This window comes from Erinaceus europaeus, chromosome 15 (assembly GCF_950295315.1).
Source record: "Erinaceus europaeus chromosome 15, mEriEur2.1, whole genome shotgun sequence".
Classification (NCBI taxonomy): Eukaryota; Metazoa; Chordata; class Mammalia; order Eulipotyphla; family Erinaceidae; genus Erinaceus; species Erinaceus europaeus.
In genome coordinates, this window is record NC_080176.1 from 11,631,230 (window position 1) to 11,652,522 (window position 21,293).

The window sequence follows — 21,293 nt, forward strand, 5'->3', positions numbered from 1 at the left end:
TTCCCATATAACAATACAACCCCATCTAGATCCTCTGTCATCCTTCTTGGACCTGTATTCTCCCCACCCACCCACCCCAGAGTCTTTTACTTTGGTGCAATATGCCAATTCCAGTTCAGGTTCTACTTGTGGTTTCTCTTCTGATCTTGTTTTTCAACTTCTGCCTGAGAGTGGGATCATCCCATATTTGTCCTTCTATTTCTGACTTATTTCATTTAACATGAATTTTTCAAGGTCCATCCATGATCAGCTAAAAATGGTGAAGTCACCAGTTTTTATAGCTGAGTAATATTCCATTGTGTATATATACCACAACTTGCTCAGCCACTTATCTGTTGTTAGACACCTGGGTTGCTTCCAGGTTTTGGCTATTATAAATTGTGTTGCTAAGAACATATGTGTACACAGATATTTTTGGATGGGTGTGTTGGGTTTCTTAGGATATATCCTCAGGAGGAGTTGCAGGATCACAGGGTAGGTTAATTTCTAGCCTTCTCGGAGTTCTCCAGACTGTTCTCCACAGAGGTTGGACCAATTTACATTCCCACCAGCAGTGCAGGAGGGTTCCTTTGACCCCACAACCTCTCCAGCATTTACTGCTGTTACCTTTTCTGATGTATGACATTCTCACAGCAGTGAAGTGGTATCTCATTGTTGTCTTTATTTGCATTTCTATGACAATCAGAGACTTGGAGCATTCTTTCATGTGTTTCTCGGCCTTTTGGATCTCTTCTGTGGTGACTATTCTGTCCATGTCATCCCCCATTTCTGGATGGGGTTATTTGTTTTCTTGTGGTTGAGTTTGGCAAGCTCTTTATATATTTTGGTTATTAAACTCTTGTCTTATGTATGGCATATAAAGATCTTCTCCCATTCTGTGAGGGATCTCTTGGTTTGGGTAGTGGTTTCTTTTGCTGTGCAGAAGCTTTCTAATTTCATGTAGTCCCATAGGTTTATACTTGCCTCAGCCTTCTTTGTAATTGGATTCGTTTCATTGAAGGTATCTTTAAAATTTATGTGGAAAAGAGTTCTACCAATATTTTCCTCTAAGTATCTGATAATTTCTGGTCTAACATCCAAGTTCTTGATCCACCTGGAATTTACTTTTGTATTTGGTGAAATACAGTGATTCAGTTTCATTCTTCTGCATGTTTCAACCCATTGTTTCCAACACCATTTGATGAAGAGACTCTGCTTTCCCCATGGAATAGTCTGGGCACTTTTGTCAAAGATTAGATGTCCATAGGTGTGGGGGCTTACTTCTGGGCTCTCAATTCGGTAATAGATTTTCTGTGTTCCCATTTCCCCATTAGGATTCAAAGCAATTCATGACTAAGTTCTTACAGTGAATAAGGTTATACACCATGCCTTGGCCTCGTGTGAGCTTAATGTGCAGCTTGGCGGTACGAGAATCCGGCATGAAGCCCAGCCAGTCTATCTTGGCGTTACTCTCGATCGCACTCTGTCATTTCACAAACATCTCATAAAAACTGCAGCAAAGATGGGCGCGAGGAATAACATCATTGCAAGACTGGCCAGCTCCTCATGGGGTGCGAGCGCTTCCACACTACGATCATCATCTCTGGCATTATGCTATTCCACTGCAGAATACTGTGCCCCAGTATGATTCCGCAGCCCCCATGTCCACTTGGTCGATTCCAAATTATATTCCTCCATGAGGATAATTTCTGGAACCATCCGTTCCACCCCGGTCCCAGGGCTGCCAGTCCTTAGCAACATCGCCTCGCCAGATATTCGTCGGGATGCGGCATCATCTAAGTTCATTTCCCACATCTACGCTTGACCGGACCTGCCAATATACGCGGATATCTTCGCCCACCCTGTCCAACGCTTGATGTCTCGTCACCCAATCTGGTCCCCTACGCCTAACACTGAACTTCTCTGTTCCAGTCTCTTGGAAACAGAGTTGGCAGTCAGCTGAGGTAAAGAACAAACACCTCATCACAGACCCCTGCAAGCGTCAACCCGGCTTTGACCTAGCACGTTATGATTGGGCCCTCCTCAATCGCTATTGAACAGGCCATGGCCGGTGCGCCGCTATGTTCCATCGCTGGGGAGCCAGAGACGACCCGAATTGCCCCTGCGGCTACAGACAGACTATGACCCACATAGTCAATGACTGCCACCTCTCCAGAATCAAAGGAGGTCTTGAAACTTTACATCAGGCTCAACCTGACGCTGTTGACTGGCTACGGAAGAAGGGCAAACGCTAGAAGAAGAAGAAGAAGGTTATAAGAAATCCTTATGTCTGTTTAAGGCATGGAGGAGAAAGAAGACCCTGGTAAAGGCATTGTGAAGGAAGTTGTGAAGGAAGTTGAGGTTCCTGGGGAAGGTTCCATTGTGAAGGAAGTTGAGGTTCCCGGGGCTTCAGATGTCCAACTCGGCAGATGATCAGGAAAACAGCTCGACTCATAAAGCAGGGGACTTGCATGCCTGAGGTTCCTGGTTCGGTATCCAGTGCTGCATGTACCTAAGTGGTATGATGATTCCTTTCTCTCTCTCTCTCATATGAAGTAAGTAAAATAAATCTTTAAAAATATAAACAGAATCTTCATCAATAGCACTGCTGAAATTGTGGTGTGATTTTCTACTTCTCTATAATATATAGTGAAACAAGTGCACATCTTAACTTTTGACACACTCCCACTCCCAGCGGATCTCCTTCTCCTACTCCCAACAAAATCATGTCACATCATACTAACACTGATGCCTCCCTCTGCTTCTTGCCACACTGGACCAATTCAAGCAGAGTCAAAGGAAGAAGTGGCTAACTGCCAACTGCAGGGCATAGTTGATCAGTCATCTGGTGAGCAAATCTGGCAAAGGCATATTGGCATTCCCCTGCTAGGAGTATCATAGGCTAGATGCTATGAAGCCTCAGCTCCTGCCTTTATTAAGGTTACTATCTGGGGAGGAACAATAAACGTAGACTCCTGAAGTTACAGGAAACAAAACAAAACAAAACGTAATGGTCTAGTGATTAACAAGGGCGATGGCCACAGCAAATTACTATAGAAGAATTTTAGCTGACTGGTGTGGGGCTGGGAGTGGAAAATGGAGAAAGACTTCTGAAAGAAGGTCAGCTGAGTGAAAAGTATTTTCAAGTCTTCATGAATTCAGTGCTGATCACAAGGCATGTCCCATGGGACATAATAGAAAACTGTAAGACCTTGTTTATGTGCTCAAGGTACTGAGAATCTGGTTGGGGGTTTACACCAAAATGAAGAAATGAAGAAAAAAATGAGAATATGACCAGCTACCTAAAGATAGATTAGTGTTCTAAAGTTTTTTGATAATCTAGTTTTTTTTTTTTCAGTAAAAATAATTCTGAGCTTGAATCATAAAATAGCTCATTTGGATAGTGAATTTGTTTGCGATGTGTGGGACCCAGGTTCAAGCCCAGCCCCCACTGCATTGAAGGAAGCTCTGGTGCTGTGACTTCCTCTTTGGCCTCTATTTAAGACAGTTAGCTTGGAGCAGCGAAGCCCTGGAGACTAGCAACCAAAACATTCTGAAATCTTCTGTGTATTTATACTTCTATCAATTTGTAAATGCATACTAAGCTCATTAAATGTACGAATCAGTTCATTATAAATATATACAATATAGACATTTTAAAAAAGATTGACTTATTGGGAGTTGGGCGGTAGTGTAGTGGGTTAAGCACACGTGGTGCAAAACCAAGGACCAGCGTAAGGATCCCAGTTTGAGCCCCCGGATGCCCACCTGTAGGGGAGTCACTTCACAAGCAGTGAGGCAGGTCTGCAGGTGTCTGTCTTTCTCTCCCCCTCTCTGTCTTTCCCTCTTCTCTCCATTTCTCTCTCTGTCCTATCTAACAATGACGACATCAATAACAACAACTGCAACAACGATAAAAAAGGGCAACAAAAAGGGAAAATAAATAAATTTTTAAAAAGATTGATTTATTAATTAAATGGGGAGAAAGCATCACTTTGGTATATACAATACCGGGACTCAAACTTGGGACCTTATGCCCAAGAGCCTGACACTTCATGTACTGTGCCACCCTCAGCAAATAAAGACATTTTAAAGATAAAATCAGTAGTTGCAACTAGGTAGATAGATAGGTAGACAGGCAGACAGACAAACGTCACTGGGTCTCACTGCTTTTTTCTTTTTTCCCCAAAAAACAGAGATAGGGAATCAGAGAGATCAAGAGAGGGGAATAAACCACAACACTGGAACTTAATTCAGTGTGATGGGAACTAGGCTCAAACCTGAAAACTACTCTCCAAGTGAGCTATTTTGCAGGCCAGTTGCAGTACTTTTTTTCCCCCGTTCCTCAGAAGATTTTATTTAAGGAATACAAGGTGTAGGGCACATAAGCTCTAGCATGGCTTGCATAATCTAAGCTTAGAGCAGACATCCTGAGGAGCTTCACAAGCAGCTGGCTTTAAAAAGCAGGAAGGCTTGAGGGATTCGGAGGAGGGGAAGGTACTGAAGATTCAGAGGATTTCTTTTGCAGTCCTTATCCCAATGGTGATGTCACACTTCTTCGCATCTAACTCTGAAATATCTTTGAGAGGCCCTGTCTCAGTTGTCCTTCTTTTATATCCCCCAATGTCTAATGCAACGTTGGGGCATGTCATGACAACTCCGATACTCCTTGAGTGAAAGAATGAGCGTCAAGGATTGCTGAGTGATGACAGCAACAGTGACAGAAATAGGCCAGCTGGGGAAGGGGAGTTTTCTCGTGGAGAGACGAGTTCTGCATTGGGCCATTCCGTTTGTGCTGGGGTTCTTCAGGAAGTTGGAGAGAGGCTGAGGCTGGAAGTGTGAGGTGGGCACATGATATTAAGGCCTTCGTGCGGCGGAAAGCTGACCTTCAGAGGACTCCTACTGTTTGCTAGAGGGCAAGAAGGGAGGGAGGAGATAGAGATGGCTCCGGATGGGAAAAATAAAGACAGCCAATTGCCAGGAAATTTCTCAAGGGGAACAGTGACAGCATTGAAGCCATTAGATCAATGAGAAAAAGGCAAGAAAGGGCAAGAGCAGAACGCTGTTTCCCATGCTAACAGCTCATGCTTTATGGTTTGTTGGGATGGGTCAAATCAAGCCTCTTAGAACTGGTTTCTGGCTCCCTGATGTCTGGATGTGCAGTTCCTTGAAACTAGCTAATGGAGGCTCCATTTAACCCAATTCTGTGGTCCCAAAGGGCAAAGTCACTCTGCTCGCCAAAGAGGCATGAGTTCAGTTAAGTTATGAAGAGAACCCTGTCTCCATCCCTTTCTCTTCCCACTGAATAGGTTTATACTTGGAGGCTTTGAATAAGTTATAAATTGCGAGGGGAAAAGATTTTAGCTGTGCACCTCCTGTAGGAGCAGCTGGTCATGGGCACAATGTGTGAGGGACCTGATCCTTCTCTGAAAGCACTCAGTAGTCTGACTCACATCACCTGAGGGGGTCTTCTGAGGAGGACACTGAGCCAGTCTGGCTGAAAGGAGACCTGAAATAAGTGAAGAAGAGAAACTGGGGCTGGGCTCTGCCCCTGTGACTTTCAGTGTTAGGACAGGAAAGAAATGAACAAGCCCAACAAACGGCTCTCCTTAGAATCGCCAACTGGGGTCCACTTACATTTTTGTTTTTCTGGAACAGGGTTCTGGCTTCACTGAGTATGTACTGCTTTTCTTTAATGGTGTCTTCCCTCTGCCCTGATGCTGCCTGCCATTTCCTTGCCAGCCTAAAAATCTTGCGGTAGAGGCCGAGGACTTCTTGGCGTGTTGCTGTTGTCATCTTCAGAGCCACCAAAATAGAAGAGAGGAAATATGCATGAACGCCAATGTGGCAGTAGACAAGACAGATGTACACTTAGAAAAAAGTCAAGTTCTTTGATTAGTCTAGAGAAAATTGCTCTGTTTGGTGGCACTGTCAGCAGGGCATGTGGAATCCCAGCTCTCTCTCGGCTGGCCTTGCACAGCATCCCAACCATGCTGTTTGCCATGACAGTCATTGTTAGGACTGTGGAAAACCAGATCTCACACTTACTCTTCCTTAAACTGGTAGGTGCCTTACCGGAATATCTTAGGGATGCTTTTCTTGTAGCATGTATCCTGGTAAAAGTACACAGTTGACCTGAACAATGAAGTGAAGGCCCATTTTGGATGACTAAATTTCCTGGTTAACTTGCAAAGTTAGTGAGATCCTGTACATCTGGGGCCAGGCAGGTAACAAAATGGGGGGCCCTAGCTGGGTAGTAACAATAATAGCCAACTAAAAAGGCAGAGGTGCCTTGAAAGGGAATAGCTTCTACCTAGGTTCAGCAAGTTGCTGCCACACAGAAATTAGGTCAGGAGTGGGGTGGGTGGGCAGGCGGTGGTGCACTCCATTGAGCACGCGTTACCATGCTCAGGGCCCTGCGTTCAAACTGGTCCCTACCCTGCAGGGTGAAAGCTTCATGAGTGGTGAAGCAGTGCTACAAGTGCTACTCTGTCTGTCTCCCTCGCTATCTCCATCTCCCCTCTCAGCTCCTCTCTGCCCCATTATATAAAGAGAAAAAGGCCAATGGAGGCGGTACATTAATCATGCAGGCACTGAACCCCAGCTATAACCCAGCAATTAAAAAAAAAAAAAGAAGGAAAAAAAGAACAGAATCCGGATACAGGGCTGATGCCAAATTTCCCAACAGTTTTATAATAGGAGACAATCCACATTTAAAAAATGTGAAAATTTAAAAATATATACTAGTTATTATTTTCCAACTGTATATAACATAAAGTCCAAACAAAATAAGTTTGCAGGCACAATTCCACTGAGAGGCTGGCTTAGTTTATCATAGTCTTGTTGGAAAATATTTCTCAAAAGTATTGATCTAATATCTTGTCTACATAAAAACCAGGAATTGGGATAACTGAAAATCTTTATACTGAGAATCTGGGTTTTCAAATTTTTTTAAATTGTTTATTTTTAATATTTATTTATTCCCTTTTGTTGCCTTTGTTGCTTTTATAGTTGTAGTTGTTATTGTTGTTGTTATTGCTGTAATTGTTGTTGGATATGACAGAGAGAAATGGAGAGAGGAGGGGAAGACAGAGAGGGGGAGAGAAAAACAGACACCTGCAGACCTGCTTCACTGCCAGTGAAGTGACTCCCCTGCAGGTGGGGAGCCAGGGACTCAAACCGGGATCCTTACACTGGTCCTTGTGCTTCACGCCATGTGCGCTTAACGTGCTGCTGCGCTACTGCCCAACTCCCGGTTTTCACATTTTTAACTCCAGGGGATTTGCCTAGCAGAGAATAGACCTAAGTATATCCACTAAACAACTGTATTTTAAATTTAATGTCTTTTATCTCTGTCTGTCTCTCTCACTCACTAGAGCACTGCTCAGGTCTGGCTTATAGTGGTTCCAGGTGTTGAACCTGGAACTTACAAGCCTTAGGCATGAAATTTTGTCATCTTTAGCTTACTTCTACTATAAAATATTTCAGTCAGACATACAGATACACACACACACACACACACACACACACACACACACACACACGCCTTACATTTGAGTCCCCAGTGTGTCCCTTTCAAATCAAATTTCTCTTCCTCTCTTGGAGAAGGAATTGCTATCCTGAAATCCTGAATGTTATTTTTACTTCCCACAGTCTCTTCAGACTTGACATTACATAACATTGCTTAGCATGCCTTAAAAACTGTGTGTATGTAAACAGTAATTCCTTCTGCAACTTGCTTTGCATATATATATGTATATATATATATATATATATATATATATATAATTTTATTAAAAGGAAACACTGACACAACCATAGGATAAGAAGGGTACAACTTCACACAATTCCCACCACCACCACCAGAACTCCATATCCCCTCCCCTCCCCTGATAGCTTTCCCATTCTCTATCCCTCTGGGAGCATGGACCCAGGGTCATTGTGGGATGCAGAAGGTGGAGGGTCTGGCTTCTGTAACTGCTCCCCCGCTGAACATGGGCGTTAACAGGTCGATCTATACTCCCAGCCTGCCTCTCTCTTTCCCTAGTGGGGCGGGGCTCTGGGGAATTGGAGCTCCAGAACACATTGGTAGGGTTGTCTGTCCAGGGAAGTCTGGTTGGCATCATGCTAGTATCTGGAACCTGGTAGCTGAAAAGAGAATTAACATATAAAGCCAAACAAATTGTTGACTAACTGTGGTTCACTTCCTAACAGAGTCCCAAAACCTAGATATAGACCAGGTCCTGTGAGGTAGAGCATAGGTTTATATGTATCCATAAATTAGGGCAACATATATACCTGAAAGCAAAAGTACACAGTAGTCTTCAGTGAGTCAGTTCATAATGAAATAATGTCTACTTAGACTTAGATACCCTCCTCACCTACTTCCGATTATACTTCCCTCATTCACTCCAAAGCTAACCTTATCAAAGCAAGGACTGCAAAAGCTGAATAAGGGCAAGAGACTGGCATACTTTAACAATGACTCTTTAGTCACTATCAGGCCACCCCATCAGCTGGGGCCCTATTCGGGGAGTCCTGAGATTCCCAAACAGACATGATGGGGCCTAGACCTCGAATAAATCCCTCTCTCCATTGTTACTGGTCATTTATATTAGGAACAACACAGTAGACCCCTTTGTGGGCCCCCATAGCACCTTGCCCTCAACTTGGATTAACAATAGTAGAGAATGTTCCATCCTCTGAAGGGAGGCTGGACAACACACTTTATGCTACACCTGAGGAAGATGGGTCCTGATACTGGGGCAGCTTGGAACATTCCTACTCATGACCACAGAATGTGAGCTCAGATCTACAGGGATGCAGAGGTCACATAGACTCCTAAGCTGAATATGGGCTCCAGATCAGATCAAATCGATGGGGTTTACAGTCAACAATATTTATACCCCTTTCCCATATCTGGGAGCTACTCTCTTCCCTGATCCAGCTTTCTGGTCCTTTTTCCAGCCATGACATCATCTCCCCAGACAATAACTTGGATCCACCTGCATATCAGATTTCATGCTCAGGGGAAAAAAAAAAAAAACTAGCATAGCCACAGACCCTTTGAAATATAACTAAAATATGCCTACTAGCTATCTATAAAATGGAGACCCCCCAAGTCTTCATCTGCACTATTCCAGCTTTGCCTATATATTTGTGTGGTTACACATAGCTCTAGTTCATATATTCTCAAGATGCAATTCAATCCATTATACTGAACAAAGTACCCAATGTACCTTATTCTCCTGTTAATGGAATTTAGATGTTTCCTTTAAAAAAAAAAAAAAAACCACTGCTTATGCAAAAACTCCAGTCTATTTATTATTCTGCACTTAAAAAGAAATTCAGGGAAGTTAGAAGTAAGTGTCCCACTACTGAAGGAGTTTGACTAGTTGGATTTAGGAGAATCAATACTGTATTGCCTTTCCTAAATGTAGGCTAAGAAGACCAGGAGAAATTTGGTGAGTAGCAGGGTCAAACGCTGAACAACTCATCATGAGTCCTTCCCTCAAACAGGTTCATCAGGATGGGGGAGTGGGGCAGTTAGCTGCTCACTGTTCTTTGTGAACCAGATCCACTTGGAGCCCAAGGAAGGGAGACTGTGGAGGGTGGTTCAAGTGTACAACAAATTGGGCAGCTCAAGAATGTAGAGAAGCTAAAGGGTAGGGTATTTACCTAGAAATTTTAAGTCCATGCAAAGAATTGAGAATTCTTAGAGGATTTCTTTTGAGTCTGAGTGCATCTCCTGTTTCTCCTGACCCTGGTGATCTTTTGGAGCAAGGAGGAACTAACCAAGGCTTAATCACTTTTGACAAGCTTGAGAGCACTACTTCACCCAATTCAAAAGTTCAAGGACTAAAGTTAAATTCACTACCATTTTTGAAGTCCATGATGCTTCACAGAAAAAAAAAAGTGCTTAAAAGGAATTCATCAAAACTCAGAGAGAGAACATCATGCTTTGTGGCTATTTGTAACAAAAGCCCGGATGAGATGACATTTTTTTTCCTGGTAAGGAAACAGGTTTCTGGATTTCTGGCTCTCCGTAAAACTCCATGGGTTTCATATGAAAATACATGAGTCAGTTCCTGTGAGGGCAGGGAGTCTGCTGCTAACTTCTATTAATGATTGCTTCACTTAGCAGGCTAAACCTCCTTGGCTGGATGACACTTGAGGAGCTAAGTGGAGGTTACAGCACAGCCCTCTCCAAAACCTGACGTGGATTGGCTTCCTTCTCCCATTATAAGAGTGCCAGCTTCACTGTGTATCTGCCTGTGCTTTATAATCTCATCCACAAGTCCAGCAATGCGGGCACTCCGAGGCTTTAAAGGAGAAGGGATAACTGGTGCTTAATAGGACTATTTGCAAAAACACTTTAGCTACTGCTAAAGTATTTTGAAAGCAAATCCTTAAAGGGAAACAGGTGATGTCTCTCCCTCAGACAGCATGTGACCCCAAAAAACATATAAGTAGCTAAGATTCCCAGAAAGCAGGGTCAAAAGCTGTATTTCGTTCTCTCTCTCTCTCTTGCCTCCAGGGTTATTGCTGGGCTTGGTGCCAGCAATACAAATCCACTGCTCCTGGTGGCCATCCCCCCTCATTTTATTGGACAGGACAGAGAGAAATTGAGAGGAGAGGGGAGAAAGAGGGAGAGAGACACCTGCCTACCTGCTTCACTGCTTGTGAACTGTTCCCCTTTCAGGTGGGGAGCTGGGGACTTGAACCCAGAACTTTGAGTGGGTCCCTGTGCTTAGTACTTTGTGTGCTTAATCAGGTGTGCCACTGCCTACCCCTCTGTATTTCCCATTATGCACTATTAACAAGTCTAGCTTGCCACTCCCAGGGTTATTACTAAGTGTCTGCACAATAAAGCCACTGCTCCCAGTAGTCATTTTGGGGAGGTGACAGGGAGACACCTGCAGCTCTGCTTCACCACTTACGAAGTCCTCCCTGCCCCTCACCCCCGGAGGAGTGAGGGTTTGAACCTGCTTTTAACCAGGTGAATCACCACCTGGCTCCCACTTCCAAATGTTGAGGCAAAAGGCAAGAAAAGTGCTTATCTTGTTCCTCTCAACTATTTGTCATATTTTATTATTTATGGGGGGGGGGCACTTTATCATCACTCTGACATATATGATGTTGGGGACTGACCCCGGGGACCTCAAGCATGTCAAGTCCAGCACTGCCCATTGTACCACCTCCCAGGTGGCACTCATGCCCCCCCACCTTATATTAGGACCAATGCTACCTATGCTGTTCCTTCCTTCTGTAAGTTTCTCTCTATCCTCCTCCCTTCTGTCATCAGCCCACCCTCCACTCAGCCCGACTCTCTGGTAACTAGTGAAGATGTGGCTCTTCTCAAACAGCTTGTCCTCTCACTTGTCTTGCTCACGTGTCTCTGCTGAGCCGTCCCAATGCTCCCTCCAAAGCAAATCTTTCTCATCACGCTTACTATCCAAGTGACTGCTTGTAGATGTCAGTCTTCCTCCAACTGAGCCTGATCTCTGTGGGGATAGTAACCACATCCATCTCCTTTACTGCCTAACTTGCAACATCTAGCCAGCTATCCAGTCAATGTCCAGTGGTATTTGCTGAAAAAATGAAAATACCACCTATCTCATACTACAGAAATCCGTGATTCTAAACAAAGTTGTGTACACACACACACACACACACACACACACACACACACACACGGTGATTCTAAACAAAGTGTGTACACACACACAACACATACACACACAGTTTTTCCTTTTGGTTTATATTTTTGCCTTTGTTCTCAGAGTGAAGTTTGCTTAGAAAAAAAAAAAAAGCGACTTTCTCCTTCCTATAGATTTAATGGTTCAAAACCAACCTTTATTCCTTGAAAACTATCACTGACCTCTCACTACTAATCCCAAAGCCAAAGCATCCTTCACTCCCTCCTTCAGATGACGAGGTAGGCGTAAGAGAGTATTCTGGCATTCCCCTTGGGTGACAACAGGAATGCTGAGTTGTTAAATTGTTTAGAGGACATAATTGAACTGAAGTCTCCACGGGCTGTGAATTATTATAAGCTATATACTTTTTGTAGTTAAAGTTTTATAACTTTTGTTCTCAGACTGACACTTCTTCAAGCTCCCTTTCTATTTACCCAAGTCCCAGAATGAATGAAGATGAGATATGGAATGTGTCTGGAAGGAAAAATTTTGGAAACTGGCTTCTTCTCTCATCCTCCTAGAGCCAGGAGAAACGTTTTTACTAAGTGCCCACCAACACAGGTCTGTGCCACTCAGAAAAGACTAATAAAGGTCACTGCCTGCGTGTTTCTTACTCCTGTCACAGCTGGAAGAAATCTCCCCAAGGTGAGAGGGAGGGAGGTCACAGGCATTATCTAGATGTTCCTCAAGTTAGAGGATGTACTGTAAAATTGTAATGGTTATTAGCCTAGCTGTATATAAGTGAACTTTTTTATTTTTAAGACTTTTAAAAAACATTTATTCATTTTCTCTTTTTGTTGCCTTTGTTTTGTTTTTATTGTTTTAATTATTACTGTTGTTATTGATGTCTTCGTTGTTGGATAGGACAGAGATAAATGGAGAGAGGAGGGGAAGATAGACACCTGCAGATCTGCTTCACTGCTTGTGAAGCGACTCTCCTGCAGGTGGGGAGCCGGGGGCTTGAACCGGATCCTTACGCCAGTTCTTGTGCTTTGTGCCACCGACTCCCATGAGTGAACTTTCTAAAGGGCTGAGGGAGGGGGGTAATCTCTATAAGCACATCCAGGAAAGGGGGAGAGGACAGTATGAACAAAGCACAGGGAGGAGCAAGCCTAATATCCACAGGAGAAATGTAGAAGGTGAACTCTTGGCAAGAGGATTCATTTTTATCGTGAGTCTTCTTTATCATGTGAGTCAGCATGTTTCCTCAGGAGAATAAAAGAAGACATTTAGGGGGTTGGGCGGTAGTGCAGCAGGTTAAGCGCATGTGGCGCCAAGCACAAGGACCGGTGTAAGGATCCCAGTTCGAGCCCCGGCTCCCCACCTGCAGGGGGAGGTCGCTTCACAAGCGGTGAAGCAGGTCTGCAGGTGTCTTTCTCTCCCCCTCTCTGTCTTCCCCTCCTCTCTCCATTTCTCTCTGTCCCATCTAACAACGACGACATCAACAACAATAACTACGACAACAATAAAAAACAAGGGCAACAAAAGGGAAAATAAATAATAATAATAATAAAGAAAAATCTTTAAAAAAAGAGAAGACATATCCCCTAAAGCAGATATCTCAAAGACTGGTCAGGGGTGCACCCAGTAGAGAGACACACAATGTGCAAGGACCCAGGTATAAACCCCTGGTCCCCACTTTCAGTGGAAAGCTTCACAAATAGTCAAGCCATGCTGCAGGTTTCTCTCTCTCTCTCTCATCTCCACTTTCCCCTTCAATTTATGCTTCTATTAAAAATAAATAAAAATATTTATTATTGTTATTTATCAGAGCACTGCTTAGCTCTGGTTTATGGTGGTGTGGAGCATTGAACCTAGAACTTTAGAGTCTCAGGCTTGAGAGCCTCTTCGCATAATAACCATTATGCTATCTACCCCCCACTAAAAATATTTTTAATAGAAATTTAGGGGCCTAGGCAGTAGTACAGTGGGTTAAACACACATGGAGTGAAGCTCAAGGACCAGCACAAGGATCTCAGTTCAAACCCCCAACTCCCCACCTGTAGGGGGGGTCGCTTTACAAGCTGTGGAGCAGGTCTGCAGGTGTCTTTCTCTCCCCCTCTCTGTCTTCCCCTCCTCTTTTGATTTCTCTCTGTTCTATCCAGCAACAACAACAACAACAGCAACGAAGTGGAAAAATGGCCTCCAGGAGCAGTGGATTTGTAGTGCAGGCACCGAGCCCCAGTGATAACCCTGGAGGGAAAATAAATAAACAAACAAAAAGATTGACCAGGAGGATGGACCACCCCTCCTCACTTTATGGGGAAGGGGTTAATGGTTTACAGTACAGTTTTGACAATAGGTTCAACCTCTCTTCTCCCCGTGATGGGCTTCTGTACTCTCCTCCCAACCTAAGTCCTTTTCTGCCATCATGCCCCAGCATGCCGGCATCCCTCTTCCCTTCCCCTCAGGAAGATTTTTTTTTTTTTTGTATATACAATACAAATAGCTACTTTCTTTGTTGAGATATTTAGATGTAGATCAGACTAACTTTTTAAACCCATGACTGGACGTGATTTCCATTTGGTAATAACAGAACTTCTTTGAAATACATATATGACCAAAAATCTTCTATAGCCTTTAAGGGCAGGAAAATGATAATAAGCTTTTTCTTTCTTTTTTTTTTTTTTTTTTTGTTTCCAGGGTTATTGCTAGGACTCGGTGCCTGTACTACGAATCCACTTCTCTTGGAGGCTATTTTTTCCTCTTTTGTTGCCCTTGTTGTTTATCATTGTTATTGCTGTCATCGTTGTTGGAGAGGACAGAGAGAAATGGAGAGAGGAAGGGAAGACAAAGAGGGGGAGAGAAAGACAGACACCTGCAGACCTGCTTCACCGCTTGTAAAGCAAACCCCCCTGCGGTGGGGAGCTGGGGGCTCGAACTGGGATCCTTTCACCGGTCCATGCGCTTAACCCGCTGTGCTACCGCCTGGCCCCCAAATAGTAAGACTTGTTAATGTAGACTCTGAAAACTGGAAGTTTGGGAGCTACTGCTCTAAGGCAACTGCTTAATGACACCTTTGTGTCTGTCCAGGGTGAGTTGTCCATTTAGGAGGTATCTCTGCTGCTAGCTACCCACCCCGCCCCACTGCACCCGCCCTGCCCCACCCAGGAGACACCTGTTGGCTCTCAGACTACTCTGCACCATCTTTTCTCTGCTTCTGTCTAGGTCAGCCACTGCTCCTATGCAATTTCTTTTCTTCTTCCACTTCTTTTTAACAATTTTTTCTTGGTCTAAACCTCTTTTTTTTTTTTTTAATTGGATAGAGACAGCCAGAAATCAAGAGGGAAGGGGGAGATGGGGAGGGAGAAGATAGATACCTGCAACACTGCTTCACCACTTGTAAAGTTTTCCCTCTGCAGGTGGGGACTGGCGGCTTGAACCTGGGTCCTTGTGCATTGTAACACATACACTCAACCAGGTGCGCCGCCACCCAGCCCCCCTCCTATGCAGTTTCATTTGGGTTTTGTTTTTTTTTTTGTCTTTGTTGTTGTGCTTCTTCCTTCCCAGAGCCTCTGAATTCCTGGAGGGCAGGAACTGTGTTATTCTCATGAATGTAATAACAACAGTCATGATAATAACTAATTTGCTTTGCACTTAACTCTTTGCCAGATGCTTCCCTAGGACTGACTCTCTCCATCTCTCTCTCTCTCTCTCTCTCCCTCCCCTCTTTCTCGTGGTCATCACAATAATTCTCTAAGGTAGAAATTAGTATGGTAGTGTTACAACAGAGGAACTTGGTGCACAGAGAAATTAATAAAGCATCTGACAGCACACACTTTGGGAGAGGTGGGGCCAAGAACCAAATCCAGTCCATCTGGAGTCAGAGCTCCAGTGTAAAATTCACTACATCCGCTGGCCAACCTCAGTAAACGTGGTTGCTTTAAAGGTCTTGACTAATTGGGTCAAAGGGAACTAAGCAAACCTACTCCCTAGAAAGATCAGAAGGCCAATTGAATACCTCAGTATGAATTATAATCTCCTTTTTCTCTGTTCCTCATGTACCATCTGTAGCTCCTTCTCCCTGCAACTGCTGTCCTCGGTGATTGTTGTCACACACCTGCCACAGAAAGGAGGCTGTGCTCCACTGCCCCTTCCCCTTGGTAACCTTGGCCCCGGCACTCCCAAGGGAGCTGACGTCACAGGAGACGCCAGGGTTCAGGACGGTGCTGCCATTCTGCAGGCCTTTCTCTTCCCTCCCAAGCGCACATGCACCCACCCACCCCGCAACCGTTTCAGTGCTCATCAAGTGCCAGGCACGTGCAGCCCTACAAGCAGCTGGGCTCCTTCTCCTCCTAGAGCTTTCATTATAGTGATGGAGTCAGGTGATTTACAAGAAAAACAACTTGAGGTTAGGGCTATGTGCGCTCAAGGAGTGAAACGATTATATATAGGTGAGCAAGATGGGTGTGTTCAGTGGCATCTGAGCCGAGTCCAGATGGTGTGAAGAGAACTCTGAATGGGGAGTTCAGCACAGGCTGGGAGGATAGGTCTTGGAAAGGACAGAAGAGCAAAAGGAACATATTGGCAGATCTTTTATTTTTTTTATTTTCCCTTTTGTTGCCCTTATTATTATTGTTGTTGTAGTTGTTATTGTAGTTATTATTGATGTTATTGTTGTTGGATAGGACAGAGAGAAATGGAGAGAGGAGGGGAAGACAGGGAGGGGGAGAGAAAGACAGACACCTGCATACCTGCTTCACTGCCTGTGAAGTGACCCCCTGCAGGTGGGGAGCCGGGGGCTTGAACCAGGATCCTTATGCCGGTCCTTGCACTTGGCACCACATGCACTTAACCTGCTGCGCTATCGCCTGACTCCCCATACTGGCAGATCTTAAAACAAGCTAGGGTGTCAGGGTCTGACTTACATTTAAGAAAAAGGTGCTATGTTCTCCAACAAAGTTACAGACCCTAGATATAGTCTAGGGCCTATGGAACTACGTACATGTGTTCATGAAACACATGAATTTGAAAAAAAAAAATGTATCGAGTCAACCCATATCTGTGACCTGGGAGAACTGTGGTGGTTTCCACTGGAAGGGGTTGGGGGACACAGAACCCTAGTGTTGTAGAATTATACCTTGACTATCTTATAATCTTGTAATTCACTCATAAAAATATAATAAAAAATTTAGAAATGAATGAAGAAAGTGCTAGATGTCAGATTTTATCTTGAATTCTTATGATTCTGTCAAATTTGCAGATGGCAAAAAGAGTTTCTTCCACTTCCATATAAATGGTTGGGGAGTTGGGAATAAAAGTCAAAAAGGTAAAATGAGTGTTTTCTGGACCGCAAACTTTTGCCTGCTTTTATTTTGGAGTCAGCACTGGGAATTGGTGATGGGATGTGATCAGTGTCCTAAACAAACAAACAAAAACAAGTAACCAAACACAAAGAGGCCACAACCATATCCACCCTTCACTGAACTAGAAGTACAGGGGGCTGAGTAGCTGGGGAAATAGCTCAACTGGTAGAGCACTGGACTTTCATGACTGAGATTCCTAGTTTGACCTCTGTGTACCAGAGTGGTTCTCTGGCTTGGGCCTTTCTGCATCATGTTCTCTCTCTCTCTCCCTCTCTTTCTCTCTCTCTCCCTCTCTCTCTCTGTCTCTGTCTCTCTCTCTCGTGAAATAAAGAAATCTAAAAAAGTACAAGGACTGGGAGGTGGCTCAGTGGTAGGGCCCTAGGTTCAGTCTGGGAACTACATAAAAACTGACAAGTAGCAGGGCTGGGCTGTAGCGCAATGGGATAAGCACATGTGGAGCGAAGCGCAAGGACTGGCGTTAGGATCTGGTTCGAGCTCCCAGCTCCCCACCTGCAAGGGAGTCGATTCACAGGCGTGAAGCAGGTCTGCGGTGACTATCTTTCTCTCCCCCTCTCTGTCTTTCCCCTCCTCTCTCCATTTCTCTCTGTCCTATCTGACAACAACAACAGCAATAATAACAACAATAACTACAACAATGATAAACAAAAAGGACAACAGAAAGGGAGAAAATAGCCTCCAGCCAGCAGTGGATACACAGTGCCAGTGTGGGCACGGAGCCCCAGCAATAATCCTGGAGGAAAAAATAAAACAACAAAAACCTGACAAATAGAATAGTGGAGCAGAGAGCTCTCTCGCTTCTACCCCACGTCCCCCCCCCCCACACATACACACGTTTAAGTATAGTGGAAGGGGTTGGGCAGCCTCCTAGAACCTGCTCTAAGCAGGTGCATCTAAGCACTAGGCATGGCTCGATGTTTTCCGAGAGGCATACAGGAAAACTGCTAGCTAGCACTCGGAGCTTCTTACAGCGTATCTTACCAAAGCTCTCCCCCACCTTTGGCACAACAGTCCCAGTCTTTGGTAGAATTATGGCAGCATGGACATTTAGGAACAGAAATGAAAATTCCCTTTCCCCAGAGAAGTATGACTCTGGCTTCAGGAATGTCAGAACTCCCAACTGCTGGGCTTTGACGAGGTTTTGCCTTCTACTGAAGACGAAGAATTGCAGTACAAACAAGGGACAGAAAAGGCAAGGGCATTGATGTCCAAGCCCCAGGGGAAAAGAAAGACCTCTTTCCCTTCTTTCAAAATCTGCTCCCAGGTGGGTTCTCCTCTCGCTCCCTCCCCACCCTCCCCTTTCTTCTCATAACTGACAAACGTAATGAAGTCAAATCTCTCTCCAAGTATTGTATGATTCAGGCTGGGGTGGGCTGGAAGGCATTGTGAAAGCCAAGTGAAATCACTGCCTGTGCGGTCATCTGTACCTGTGGCGGCCACGCCCTGCTGCACTATCTCCTTAGCTCAGGGACTCCTGTCTTTTAGTCCAGTGAAGATTCCACCTCACAAAACTGAAATAGTCTTTCTTTGCTTAGCTGCTAATTCTTATCTTTAGCTTCCATTACTTCCTCACACTGAGACTACACCCCAGCTGGGTGTACCACAGCCACCCCCAGCATACTCCTGGTGTTGGTCTGACTCTTATCTTCATTTGTGACTTGCTTTTCTTCCTCCATTATGTCTCGGAGGGTGGGGGGGGGGGGTGGAGACTGCCCAGAGGTGGGTGAAGAGAGCCAGTGCTCTCTCACTCATTCTATCCCTAGGCCTGGTGGGTAGCTGGAGCTTCAAAGGCATTTGTTGGAATACACTTCAGAATATAGTCAACAGCAATGCCCATTCTCATCCTTAGACAAACTCAATGACATTTGGACCAAGTTTCCCAAAGGGAGACCCTACAGCATTTAAAAATACTAGTTACTCCCATATATATTTTCTTAATTAAAAAAAATATTTTATTTATTCTTCTTTTTGTTGCCCTTGTTTTTTTTTTTTATTGTTGTTGTAGTTATTGTTGTTATTGATGTCACCGTTGTTAGATAGGACAGAGAGAAATAGAGAGAGGAGGGGAAGACAGAGAGGGGGAGAGAACATTAAGACACCTGCAGACCTGCTTCACCGCCTCTGAAGCAAACCCCTTGCAGGTGGGGAGTCAGGGGCTAGAACTGGGATCCTTACACCGGTCCTTGCGCTTCGCGCCATGTGCACTTAACCTGCTGCGCTAGTGCCTGACTCCTTCCCATATTGTTTTAAATACTGGTGCCCTGGGTGTCAGGATAAGGAACTGAAGATTCAGTGTTATTTAGGGAGGAGGCGTTATAGTTCCAATCCAGGGTAGTACAGGATACAAAACTCTAATGTAAGGCTCATTCTCAAGTTCTTTTAAGGTCAGTTAGGGTTTGTCCATGGGGCTGCTGAATAGAAAAACGGGATTCTAAGGCTGGGGACAAACCTGTTGCACCCAAATGATGAGAGTTCAGAAATCACCTCAGCTAATTGTAATTTAAAGCTTTTGTCATTTGGAAAAATTCTAGGGAATTGCAATATTCTTTTTTTTCAATATAAGGGCATTTTATTTATTATTTTTCTTTCTTTATTGGGGAATTAATATATGTTTTACATTCAAAAGTAAATACACTAGTTTGTACATGCATAACATTCCCCAGTTTCCCATATAACAATACAACCCCCCACTAGGTCCTCTGTCATCCTTCTTGGACCTGTATTCTCCCCACCCACCCACCCCAGAGTCTTTTACTTTTGTGCGATACACCATGCAATATTCATAATACCAAAGCAAACAGATTTTTTTTCTTCTTCCCAGACAGCAGAGTATAAAATGACTATTTTAAACATTCAGTTTTTCTACATATTTAAGGGAGAAAAGGTAAAACAATGAAAGAACCGAAGTTGATCTTATCTAGATTTGAATTCTGATGCCAACGCATTAGATAAGGTTTTCAGGTCTGTTTCCTGAAATGAGAAAAAGTGGGGAACTGAAAGAACCTTCTTCAGAATTGTCATAGGGCTTATGAGATAATCCATGTACATCGCTTAGCACTGGGAGTGACACAGGCAACCGTTACCTGAATAGGAGGAAATAAAGGCAGAATCGGGAGGCCTTGTTCATGGACGGGAGAAGCTTTGTCTCTAGAGGAGGGAAAAGAAATGTGGTGCTTGCTGGCAAATTTATTGCTTTGTGGTGGTAATGGATTTTCCTAAAGCTGTTTCCCTCTGGCCATTAATAATCCCTGTACAGTAAAGGGCTATTGTTCTTCAGTATGAGTAAATAACCCTGCTGGAGGCACCACTTATCTTCAGACCACAGCACACAGTTCTTACTGGAAATGTAATACAGGTGCCAAAACCAAAGGAATGAGCAGGCTTCCCTTTCTCTCTCTCTTCCTTTATCTCTCACTCCGTGGTTTTCCTTTAGCGCTCTTTTCTATGTTATACCCCTACTGTCTGGCATATGCCCATATCCCATATGGTACCATCCTTACCCAAACTGAATTAACCTTTAAGCTAAAATGTGTTCCCCAAACATCTCTGTGCTCTGTTATCTGTCCACCTCCCACCCCCCTCACCCCTGTCAGTACACACACACATACACACACACACACACACACACACACACACACACACACACACAGACTTACTTCCTGTCCTGGTTTCAGTTTTGGTTACTAGAACCCAAAAAGGGAAGTGTTATGCCACACAGAGTTTTGCAAACCTCAAGATATGCTTGTGTGGTATACTTAACCATGCCACAGCTATTCTCTGAAATAGCATCTTTTTACACAGAAAGGGACAAGAATATGGTTAATCAGTGAGGGCAGGGAGGAGAGATCCTATTTTTAAACTAACTAAAGAAAAATTAGGCTAGACCCTGTGACATAAAAATCTTTAGAATGTAGCAGAAAAATACTGATGCCTGAAAGAGTTAGAAACTATCCAAACATGATCATATGAGGCGAGTGTATTCGTGATGGATATATGATCACAGACACATACCCAAGAGCTTACTTAAAAAGGGAAACTCTTATCAAACTACTGTAACACATTTCTGTCCCCATCAGGGGCAGAAATCTTAAATGGAAGCCAAGCTTTTGTCCCTCGTCAAAACAGATGGAAGTATCTCTTTCTTTGAGAGACAAAGACAAGGTAGGGTTAGTGAGAATCAGCTGCCAGAAACAGGAGGTGGTATCAGAGGTGTGTGTATTTTTGCTAGAAATAGAAGAAAACTAGGTCAATGGTAATGACCAACTTCAGTCAGCCATTCATAACTACCCAG

At 44.0% G+C, this 21,293-nt stretch overlaps 1 protein-coding gene across 3 annotated transcripts in view; it reads right to left on the reverse strand.

The window, feature by feature from the left end:
- The window catches only part of LYRM1 (LYR motif containing 1), a 30,562-nt gene that overhangs the window by 5,739 nt on the left and 3,530 nt on the right, over window positions 1-21,293 (reverse strand). For all 3 annotated transcript variants that reach the window (XM_007516556.3, XM_060172852.1, XM_060172853.1), the window contains one exon: window positions 5,617-5,775. In XM_007516556.3, coding sequence (XP_007516618.1) covers window positions 5,617-5,775 — 159 coding nt within the window. The remainder of the gene's footprint in view (window positions 1-5,616; window positions 5,776-21,293) is intronic.